At 45.3% G+C, this 12,500-nt stretch overlaps 1 protein-coding gene across 1 annotated transcript in view; it reads right to left on the bottom strand.

The window, feature by feature from the left end:
• LOC118382932 (glutamate receptor ionotropic, NMDA 2A-like) overlaps positions 1-12,500 on the bottom strand; it is an 86,593-nt gene that overhangs the window by 73,350 nt on the left and 743 nt on the right. The window contains 1 exon segment of the mRNA XM_052517659.1: positions 12,162-12,315. Within this exon segment, the coding sequence (XP_052373619.1) occupies positions 12,162-12,315 (154 nt within the window).

Here is a 12,500-nt window from a genome sequence, read left to right as displayed (position 1 = left end):
TAGAGACGGAGAGTTAGCCAAACTAGAGAGGGAGAGTTAGCCGAACTAGAATGGGAGAGTTAGCCAAACTAGAGAGGGAGAGTTAGCCGAACTAGAGAGAGAGAGAGTTAGCCAAACTAGAGAGGGAGAGTTAGCCGAACTAGAGAGGGAGAGTTAGCCGAACGAGAGAGAGAGTTAGCCAAACTAGAGAGGCAGAGTTAGCCAAACTAGAGAGGGAGAGTTAGCCAAACTAGAGAGAGAGAGTTAGCCAAACTGTAAGCATAAAAGCCTTGGTTTCATGCATGTTAACATTAGAAGCCTCCTCCCTAAGTTTGTTTGACTCACTGCTTTAGCACACTCTGCCAACCCGGATGTTCTAGCCATGTCTGAATCCTGGCTTATCTACCCATCTATCTTCAGAGTTTGTTCTGTTATGTTACCAAACTGGGATATGCTTAAAACACCCCGGCCGTCCTACAATCTAAGCCAGATGCCCTCAATCTCACACAAATTATCAATAAACCTACCAGGTATAACCCCAGATCTGTAAACACGGGCACCCTCATAGATATCATCCTGACCAACTTGCCCTCTAAATACACCTCTGCTGTTATCGACCAAGATCTCAGTGATCACTGCCTCATTGCCTGCATCCGTAATGGGTCAGCGGTCAAACGACCTCCACTCATCACTGTCAAACGCTCCCTGAAACACTTCAGCGAGCAGGCCTTTCTAATCGACCTGGCCGGGGTATCCTGGAAGGATATTGACCTCATCCCGTCAGGAGAGGATGCCTGGTTATTCTTTAAAAGTGCCCCACCATTTTAAATAGCATGCGCCATTAAAAAAAAAATTGAACTAGGAACAGATATAGTCCTTGCTTCACTCCAGACCTGACTGCCCTTGACCAGCACAAAAACATCCTGTGGAATTCTGAATTAGCATCAAATAGCCCCGCAAACTTTTCAGGGAAGTTAGGAACTAATATACACAAGCAGTTAGGAAAGCTAAGGCTAAAGCTTTATCAAACAGAAATGTACATGCTGTAGCACAAACTGAAAAAAGGTTCCGGGACACTGTAAAGTCCATGGAGAATAAAAGCACCTCTTTCTGGGACACTGTAAAGTCCATGGATAATAAGAGGACGTCCTCCTGGGACACTGTAAAGTCCATGGAGAATAAGAGGACCTCCTCCTGGGACACTGTAAAGTCCATGGAGAATAAGAGGACCTCCTCCTGGGACACTGTAAAGTCCATGGAGAATAAGAGGACCTCCTCCTGGGACACTAAAGTCCATGGAGAATAAGAGGACCTCCTCCTGGGACACTGTAAAGTCCATGGAGAATAAGAGGACCTCCTCCTGGGACACTGTAAAGTCCATGGAGAATAAGAGGACCTCCTCCTGGGACACTAAAGTCCATGGAGAATAAGAGGACCTCCTCCTGGGACACTGTAAAGTCCATGGAGAATAAGAGGACCTCCTCCTGGGACACTGTAAAGTCCATGGAGAATAAGAGGACCTCCTCCTGGGACACTAAAGTCCATGGAGAATAAGAGGACCTCCTCCTGGGACACTGTAAAGTCCATGGAGAATAAGAGGACCTCCTCCTGGGACACTGTAAAGTCCATGGAGAATAAGAGGACCTCCTCCTGGGACACTAAAGTCCATGGAGAATAAGAGGACCTCCTCCTGGGACACTGTAAAGTCCATGGAGAATAAGAGGACCTCCTCCTGGGACACTGTAAAGTCCATGGAGAATAAGAGGACCTCCTCCTGGGACACTAAAGTCCATGGAGAATAAGAGGACCTCCTCCTGGGACACTGTAAAGTCCATGGAGAATAAGAACACCTCCTCCGTGCTGCCGACTGCACTGAAGATAGGAAACACTGTCACCACTGATAAATCCACCATAATTGAGAATTTCAATAAGCATTTTTCTATGGCTGGCCATGCTTTCCACCTGGATACTCCTACCCCGGTCAACTGCCCGGTAACCCCCACAGCAACTCGCACAAGCCTCCCCATGTCTTCTTCACCCAAATCCAGACAGCTGATGTTCTGAAAGAGCTGCAAAATCTGGACCCCTACAAATCAGCCGGGCTAGACAATCTGGGCCCTCTCTTTCTAAAATGATCTGCCGAAATTGTTGCAACCCCTATTACTAGCCTGTTCAACCTCTCTTTCGTATCGTCTGAGATTCAGAAAGATTGTCTTCTTTGGACACTGTGTTAACAACCCCTCCAGACGAGTTTCAATTCCATAAAACTCTCCAACTGCTCTTAAATGCAAGTAAAACTAAATGCATGCTCTTCAACCGATCATTGCCCGCCCATCCAGCATCCCTACTCTGGACGGTTCTGACTTAGAATATATGGACAACTACGAATAAGTGGGTGTCTGGTTAGACTGTAAACTCTCCTTCCAGACTCACATTAACCATCTCCAATCCAAAATTAAATCTAGAATCGGCATTCCTATTTCGCAACAAAGCCTCCTTCACTCACACCGCCAAACATACCCTCATAAAAGTGACCATCCTACCGATCCTCGACTTCGGTAATGTCATTTACAAAATAGCCTCCAACACTCTACTCAGCAAATTGGATGCAGTCTATCACAGTGCCATCCATTTAGTCACCAAAGCCCCATATACCACCCACCACTGCGACCTGTACGCTCTCGTCGGCTGGCCCTCGCTTCATACTCGTCGCCAAACCCACTGGCTCCAGGTCATCTACATGTCTATGCTAGGTAAAGCCACGCCCTATCTCAGCTCACTGGTCACCATAGCAGCACCCACTCGTAGCCCGTGCTCCAGCAAATTTATCTTACTGGTCATCCCCAAAGCCAATTCCTCATTTGGCTGCTTTTCATTCCAGTTCACTTCTGCCAATGACTGGAACGAACTGCAAAAATCACTGAAGCTAGAGACTAATTTCTCCCTTTTTATTTATTTATTTATTTCACCTTTATTTAACCAGGTAGGCCAGTTGAGAACACCTTTATTTAACCAGGTAGGCAAGTTGAGAACACCTTTATTTAACCAGGTAGGCAAGTTGAGAACAAGTTCTCATTTACAATTGCGACCTGGCCAAGATAAAGCAAAGCAGTTCGACAGATACAACGACACAGAGTTACACATGGAGTAAAACAAACATACAGTCAATAATACAGTATAAACAAGTCTATATACAATGTGAGCAAATTAGGTGAGAAGGGAGGTAAAGGCAAAAAAAGGCCATGGTGGCAAAGTAAATACAATATAGCAAGTAAAACACTGGAATGGTAGTTTTGCAATGGAAGAATGTGCAAAGTAGAAATAAAAATAATGGGGTGCAAAGGAGCAAAATAAATAAATAAATTAAATACAGTTGGGAAAGAGGTAGTTGTTTGAGCTAAATTATAGGTGGGCTATGTACAGGTGCAGTAATCTGACAGTTGGTGCTTAAAGCTAGTGAGGGAGATAAGTGTTTCCAGTTTCAGAGATTTTTGTAGTTCGTTCCAGTCATTGGCAGCAGAGAACTGGAAGGAGAGGCGGCCAAAGAAAGAATTGGTTTTGTGGGTGACTAGAGAGATATACCTGCTGGAGCGTGTGCTACAGGTGGGAGATGCTATGGTGACCAGTGAGCTGAGATAAGGGGGGACTTTACCTAGCAGGGTCTTGTAGATGACATGGAGCCAGTGGGTTTGGCGACGAGTATGAAGCGAGGGCCAGCCAACGAGAGCGTACAGGTCGCAGTGGTGGGTAGTATATGGGGCTTTGGTGACAAAACGGATTGCACTGTGATAGACTGCATCCAATTTGTTGAGTAGGGTATTGGAGGCTATTTTGTAAATGACATCGCCAAAGTTGAGGATTGGTAGGATGGTCAGTTTTACAAGGGTATGTTTGGCAGCATGAGTGAAGGATGCTTTGTTGCGAAATAGGAAGCCAATTCTAAATTTAACTTTGGATTGGAGATGTTTGATATGGGTCTGGAAGGAGAGTTTACAGTCTAACCAGACACCTAAGTATTTGTAGTTGTCCACGTATTCTAAGTCAGAGCCGTCCAGAGTAGTGATGTTGGACAGGCGGGTAGGTGCAGGTAGCGATCGGTTGAAGAGCATGCATTCAGTTTTACTTGTATTTAAGAGCAATTGGAGGCCACGGAAGGAGAGTTGTATGGCATTGAAGCTTGCCTGGAGGGTTGTTAACACAGTGTCCAAAGAAGGGCCGGAAGTATACAGAATAGTGTCGTCTGCGTAGAGGTGGATCAGAGACTCACCAGCAGCAAGAGCGACATCATTGATGTATACAGAGAAGAGAGTCGGTCCAAGAATTGAACCCTGTGGCACCCCCATAGAGACTGCCAGAGGTCCGGACAGCAGACCCTCCGATTTGACACACTGAACTCTATCAGAGAAGTAGTTGGTGAACCAGGCGAGGCAATCATTTGAGAAACCAAGGCTGTCGAGTCTGCCGATGAGGATGTGGTGGTTGACAGAGTCGAAAGCCTTGGCCAGATCAATGAATACGGCTGCACAGTAATGTTTCTTATCAATGGCGGTTAAGATATCGTTTAGGACCTTGAGCGTGGCTGAGGTGCACCCATGACCAACTCTGAAACCAGATTGCATAGCAGAGAAGGTATGGTGAGATTCGAAATGGTCGGTAATCTGTTTGTTGACTTGGCTTTCGAAGACCTTAGAAAGGCATGGTAGGATAGATATAGGTCTGTAGCAGTTTGGGTCAAGAGTGTTCCCCCCTTTGAAGAGGGGGATGACCGCAGCTGCTTTCCAATGTTTGGGAATCTCAGACGACACAAAAGAGAGGTTGAACAGGCTAGTAATAGGGGTGGCAACAATTTCGGCAGATAATTTTAGAAAGAAACGGTCCAGATTGTCTAACTCGGCTGATTTGTAGGGGTGCAGATTTTTCAGCTCTTTCAGAACACCAGCTGAATGGTTTTGGGAGAATGAGAAATGGGGAAGGCTTGGGCGAGTTGCTGTTGGGGGTGCAGTGCTGTTGACCGGGGTAGGAGTAGCCAGGTGGAAAGCATGGCCAGCCGTAGAAAACTGCTTCTTGAAATTCTCAATTATGGTGGATTTATCAGTGGTGACAGTGTTTCCTATCTTCAGTGCAGTGGGCAGCTGGGAGGAGGTGTTCTTATTCTCCATGGACTTTACAGTGTCCCAGAACTTTTTTGAGTTAGTATTTCAGGAAGCAAATTTCTGCTTGAAAAAGCTAACCTTGGCTTTTCTAACTGCCTGTGTATAACGGTTTCTAGCTTCCCTGAACAGCTGCATATCACAGGGGCTGTTCGATGCTAATGCAGAACGCCATAGGATGTTTTTGTGTTGGTTAAGGGCAGTCAGGTCTGGGGAGAACCAAGGGCTATATATGTTCCTGGTTCTAAATTTCTTGAATGGGGCATGTTTATTTAAGATGGTTAGGAAGGCATTTAAAAAAAATATCCAGGCATCCTCTACTGACGGGATGAGTTCAATGTCCTTCCAGGATACCCCGGCCAGGTCGATTAGAAAGGCCTGCTCGCTGAAGTGTTTCAGGGAGCGTTTTACAGTGATGAGGGGAGGTCGTTTGACCGCTGACCCATTACGGATGCAGGCAATGAGGCAGTGATCACTGAGATCTTGGTTGAAGACAGCAGAGGTGTATTTAGAGGGGAAGTTGGTTAGGATGATATCTATGAGGGTGCCCGTGTTTAAGGCTTTGGGAGGGTACCTGGTAGGTTCATTGATAATTTGAGTGAGATTGAGGGCATCAAGTTTAGATTGTAGGATGGCTGGGGTGTTAAGCATGTTCCAGTTTAGGTCGCCTAGCAGCACGAGCTCTGAAGATAGATGGGGGGCAATCAGTTCACATATGGTGTCCAGAGCACAGCTGGGGGCAGAGGGTGGTCTATAGCAGGCGGCAACGGTGAGAGACTTGTTTTTAGAGAGGTGGATTTTAAAAAATAGAAGTTCAAATTGTTTGGGTACAGACCTGGATACTTAGGACAGAACTCTGCAGGCTATCTTTGCAGTAGATTGCAACACCGCCCCCTTTGGCAGTTCTATCTTGTCTGAAAATGTTGTAGTTTGGAATTAAAATTTCAGAATTTTTGGTGGTCTTCCTAAGCCAAGGATTCAGACACAGCTAGAACATCCGGGTTGGCAGAGTGTGCTAAAGCAGTGAATAGAACAAACTTAGGGAGGAGGCTTCTAATGTTAACATGCATGAAACCAAGGCTATTACGGTTACAGAAGTCATCAAAAGAGAGCGCCTGGGGAATAGGAGTGGAGCTAGGCACTGCAGGGCCTGGATTCACCTCTACATCGCCAGAGGAACATAGGAGGAGAAGAATAAGGGTACGGCTAAAAGCAATAAGAATTGGTCGTCTCGAACGTCTGGAACAGAGAGTAAAAGGAGGTTTCTGGGGGCGATAAAATAGCATCAAGGTATAATGTACAGACAAAGGTATGGTAGGATGTGAATACAGTGGAGGTAAACCTAGGTATTGAGTGATGAAGAGAGAGATATTGTCTCTAGAAACATCATTGAAACCAGGAGATGTCATTGCATGTGTGGGTGGTGAAACTAATAAATTGGATAAGGTATAGTGAGCAGGACTAGAGGCTCTACAGTGAAATAAGCCAATAAACACTAACCAGAACAGCAATGGACAAGACATATTGACATTAAGGAGAGGCATCCTTAGTCGAGTGATCAAAAGGGTCCAGTGAGTGGAGAGGTTGGTTTGGGGGTCACGGCGATTTAGACAGCTAGCCAGGACATCGGTAACAAGCTAGCATAGGATGGAGGTCTGTTGTTAGCCACCTCTTGCGTTCCGTCAGTAGATTAGTGGGGTTCCGTGTGGTAGAGGGGATTAGTCCAAATCACACAACAAAAAAAAAAAAAAAACAATAGATTTAGTTATAGAGGCCCAAGAAGAAAGATAATAATAATAAAAAAAATAAAAAAATTGTCCGATTGTCTATTCTGAGAGCAGCTAACGGTGAGATCCGGGAATGAATGTCCAGAGAGCAGTTGAAATCCAAGGACATGGAGAGAAAAATTAGTCCGGTATGTTCCGTTCCGAGCCGCGCTGCGCCGTACAAAACTGGCGATAGATTTTCGAGCTAAAGGATAGCTGATGACCACAAACCGTGGTTAGCTGAATACTAACGATTTGCCAGTAAAGAAGCTAACTAGCTTCTGAACTAGCTTCTGATTAGCTTCTGGCTAGCTCCTGGCTAGCTTCTGGCTAGTTTCTGGCTAGCTTCTTGGAGTTTCTGGCTAGCTTCTGGCTAGTTTCTGGCTAGCTTGAGTTTCTGGCTAGCTTCTGGCTAGCTTCTTGGAGGATTGCAGATTTGAGGTAAATAATACTTATTTCTAAATATAAATTGGTGAGGCGGGTTGCAGGAGAATGTTTTGAAGATGAGTTGATGGAAAATAAAAATAATAATAATAATAATAATAATAAAAATAAAATGTACATGAAAAAAGTTGTACAAAAGATGTAAATATATATATATACAGGACACGACAAGACGAGGACAAAAGATGTAAATATATATATATATACAGGACACGACAAGACGAGGACAAAATATGTAAATATATATATATATACAGGACACGACAAGACGAGGACAAAAGATGTAAATATATATATATATACAGGACACGACAAGACGAGGACAAAAGATGTAAATATATATATATACAGGACACGACAAGACGAGGACAAAAGATGTAAATATATATATATACAGGACACGACAAGACGAGGACAAAAGATGTAAATATATATATATATACAGGACACGACAAGACGAGGACAAAAGATGTAAATATATATATATACAGGACACGACAAGACGAGGACAAAAGATGTAAATATATATATATATACAGGACACGACAAGACGAGGACAAAGATGTAAATATATATATATACAGGACACGACAAGACGAGGACAAAAGATGTAAATATATATATACACAGGACACGACAAGACGAGGACAAAGATGTAAATATATATATACACAGGACACGACAAGACGAGGACAAAAGATGTAAATATATATATATACAGGACACGACAAGACGAGGACAAAAGATGTAAATATATATATACACAGGACACGACAAGACGAGGACAAAAGATGTAAATATATATATACACAGGACACGACAAGACGAGGACAAAAGATGTAAATATATATATACACAGGACACGACAAGACGAGGACAAAAGATGTAAATATATATATATACAGGACACGACAAGACGAGGACAAAAGATGTAAATATATATATACACAGGACACGACAAGACGAGGACAAAAGATGTAAATATATATATATACAGGACACGACAAGACGATAATAATAATAATAATAAAAATAATAATATAATAATAAAAATAAAATGTACATGAAAAAAGTTGTAAAAATATGTAAATATATATATACACAGGACACGACAAGACGAGGACAAAAGATGTAAATATATATATACACAGGACACGACAAGACGAGGACAAAAGATGTAAATATATATATACACAGGACACGACAAGACGAGGACAAAGATGTAAATATATATATATACAGGACACGACAAGACGAGGACAAAAGATGTAAATATATATATACACAGGACACGACAAGACGAGGACAAAAGATGTAAATATATATATATACAGGACACGACAAGACGAGGACAAAATATGTAAATATATATATATATACAGGACACGACAAGACGAGGACAAAAGATGTAAATATATATATATATACAGGACACGACAAGACGAGGACAAAAGATGTAAATATATATATATACAGGACACGACAAGACGAGGACAAAAGACGTCTGAACTGCTATGCCATCTCGGGACAAATTTCTCCTTCACTAGCTTTAAGCACCAGCTATCAGAGCAGCTCACAGATCACTGCACCTGTATATAGCCCATCTGTAATATAGCCCATCCAACTACCTCATCCCCATACTGTATTTATTTATTTATCTTGCTCCTTTGCTCCTTTATCTTGCTCCAGACTAAATACTTTTTTGCCCCACTGTATCTCCCTCACTAGCTTTAAGAACCAGCTGCTCCAGCAGGTATATCTCACTGGTCACCCCCAAAGCCAATTCCTCCTTTGGTCGCCTTTCCTTCCAGTTCTCTCCAGCAGCTCACAGATCCCTTAACCTGTTCATAGCCCATCTGTATACAGCCAATCTATCTACCTCATCCCCATACTGTTATTTATTGTGTTCCTTTTGCACCCCAGTATCTCTACTTGATCATTCATCTTCTGCACATCTATCACTCCACTGTTTAATTGGTATATTCTAATTACTTCTAATTACTTCGCCACCATGGCCTATTTTTTGCCTTACCTCCCTTAAATTACTTTATTTTCACAATATATATTTTTTTTCTACTGTATTATTGACTGTATGTTTATTTTACTCCTTGTGTAACTCTGTGTTGTTGTTTGTGTCGAACTGCTTTGCTTTATTCTTGGCCAGGTCTCAGTTGTAAATGAGCACTTGTTCTCAACTGGCCTACCTGGTTAAATAAAGGAGAAATAAAATCAAATAAAAGAAGAGGAGACATGGAGAGGAGGAGAGGAGAGAGAAAGGGAGGAGAGGAGAGAGAAAGGGAGGAGAGAAGAGAGAAAGGGAGGAGAGGAGGAGAAAGGGAGGAGAGGAGAGAGAAAGAAAGGGAGGAGAGGAGAGAGAAAGGGAGGAGAGGAGAGAGAACGGGAGGAGAGGAGAGAGAAAGGGAGGAGAGGAGAGAGAAAGGGAGGAGAGGAGAGAGAAAGAGAGGAGAGGAGAGAGAAAGGGAGGAGAGGAGAGAGAAAGGGAGGAGAGGAGAGAGAAAGGGAGGAGAGGAGAGAGAAAGAGAGGAGAGGAGAGAGAAAGGGAGGAGATGAGAGAGAAAGGGAGGAGAGGAGAGAGAAAGGGAGGAGAGAGAAAGAGAGGAGAGGAGAGAGAAAGGGAGGAGAGGAGGAGAAAGGGAGGAAAGGAGAGGGAAAGGGAGGAGAGGAGAGAGAAAGAGAAAGCGAGGAGGAGAAAGGGAGGAGAGGAGAGAGAAAGGGAGAAGAGAGAAAGAGAGGAGAGGAGAGAGAAAGGGAGGAGAGGAGGAGAAAGGGAGGAAAGGAGAGAGAAAGGGAGGAGAGGAGAGAGAAAGAGAGGAGGAGAAAGGGAGGAGAGGAGAGAGAAAGGGAGGAGAGGAGAGAGGAGAGAGAAAGGGAGGAGAGGAATAGAAAGGGAGGAGAGGAGGAGAAAGGGAGGAGAGGAGAGAGAAAGGGAGGAGAGGAGAGAGAAAGGGAGGAGAGGAGAGAGAAAGAGAGGAGAGGAGAGAGAAAGAGAGGAGAGGAGAGAGAAAGGGAGGAGAAAGAACGAGAGGAGAGGAGAGAGAAAGAGAGGAGAGGAGAGAGAAAGGGAGGAGAGGAGAGAGAAAGAGAGGAGCGGAGAGAGAAAGGGAGGAGAGGAGAGAGAAAGGGACGAGAGGAGAGAGAAAGGGAGGAGAGGAGAGAGAAAGGGAGGAGGGGAGGAGAAATGACCATGTGGGCAACATTGGTTGAAGTGATGTTTTGACATGTCTTTTTTTAGTGACCTGTTTTTAAATAATGAATCGAAACAACGACCCAGATTCTAATCCACAACATGACATCATCGTCACGGGAACCTGCTGTAGCTACTCAGACAACCAGAACAAGACCAGAGCTGATAGAGGTGGGACCTTCCTCTCTAACACAGGGGTGTCTCCAGTCCTCTCGGGCCTGATTGACATTATCCCCTCAGACATGGAGCTGACGCACCTGATTAAACTAACTGCATTCTGACTCATTGATTATTAGAGTCAGGTGTGTCAGCAGGGACTTGGGGGGGAAAAGTGTGTCACCATTCAGGCCCCAAAGACTGGAATTGACCATCCCTGGATTAGAGAGGACTGGGGTTGACCATCCCTGGATTAGAGAGGACTGGGGTTGACCATCCCTGGATTAGAGAGGACTGGGGTTGACCATCCCTGGATTAGAGGGAGAGAGAGGACTGGGGTTGACCATCCCTGGATTAGAGAGGACTGGGGTTGACCATCCCTGGATTAGAGAGGACTGGGGTTGACCATCCCTGGATTAGAGAGGACTGGGGTTGACCATCCCTGGATTAGAGAGGACTGGGGTTGACCATCCCTGGATTAGAGAGGACTGGGGTTGACCATCCCTGGATTAGAGAGGACTGGGGTTGACCATCCCTGGATTAGAGAGGACTGGGGTTGACCTTCCCTGGATTAGAGGGACTGGGGAGACAGACAGGTGGGGTGACCATCCCTGGATTAGAGAGGACTGGGGTTGACCATCCCTGGATTAGAGTGGACTGGGGTTGACCATCCCTGGATTAGAGAGGACTGGGGTTGACCATCCCTGGATTAGAGAGGACTGGGGTTGACCATCCCTGGATTAGAGAGGACTGGGGTTGACCATCCCTGGATTAGAGAGGACTGGGGTTGACCATCCCTGGATTAGAGAGGACTGGGGTTGACCATCCCTGGATTAGAGAGGACTGGGGTTGACCATCCCTGGATTAGAGAGGACTGGGGTTGACCATCCCTGGATTAGAGAGGACTGGGGTTGACCATCCCTGGATTAGAGAGGACTGGGGTTGACCATCCCTGGATTAGAGAGGACAGGGGTTGACCATCCCTGGATTAGAGGGAGAGAGAGGACTGGGGTTGACCATCCCTGGATTAGAGGGAGGGAGGTGACTGGGGTTGACCATCCCTGGATTAGAAGGAGGGAGGTGACTGGGGTTGACCATCCCTGGATTAGAGGGAGAGAGGTGACTGGGATTGACCATCCCTGGATTAGAGGGAGAGAGGTGACTGGGGTTGACCATCCCTGGATTGGAGGGAGAGAGGTGACTGGGATTGACCATCCCTGGATTAGAGGGAGAGAGGTAACTGGGATTGACCATCCCTGGATTAGAGAGGACTGGGGTTGACCTTCCCTGGATTAGAGGGAGAGCGAAACAGACAGAGATGGTAAAACAGACAGACAGACAGCCAGACAGACAGCCAGACAGCCAGCCAGCCAGCCAGCCAGACAGACAGACAGACAGACAGACAGACAGACAGACAGACAGACAGACAGACAGACAGACAGACAGACAGACGTGTATTACCGAGGAAGGCGGAGGGGGAGACGGTGCCGTTGCTCCGGGCGACCATGACGCTGATGCCCGTCTCCACGAAGGGGACAGAGAAGTCTATGACCTCTGACCTTTCCTCATTGATGGTCAACGACCCCACTGCCATCGCTGCCTTCTTTTGAATCACCTGGACGACACACACACACACACACACACACACACACACACACACACACACACACACACACACACACACACACACACACAGACACAGACACACACACACACACACACACACACACACACACACACACACACACACACACACACACACAGACACACACACACACACACACACACACACACACACAC

This window comes from Oncorhynchus keta, unplaced genomic scaffold (genome assembly GCF_023373465.1).
Source record: "Oncorhynchus keta strain PuntledgeMale-10-30-2019 unplaced genomic scaffold, Oket_V2 Un_scaffold_9288_pilon_pilon, whole genome shotgun sequence".
Lineage (NCBI taxonomy): Eukaryota > Metazoa > Chordata > Actinopteri > Salmoniformes > Salmonidae > Oncorhynchus > Oncorhynchus keta.
The sequence above is the reverse complement of the archived record's forward strand: the minus strand, read 5'-3'. Positions and strand labels throughout refer to the sequence as shown.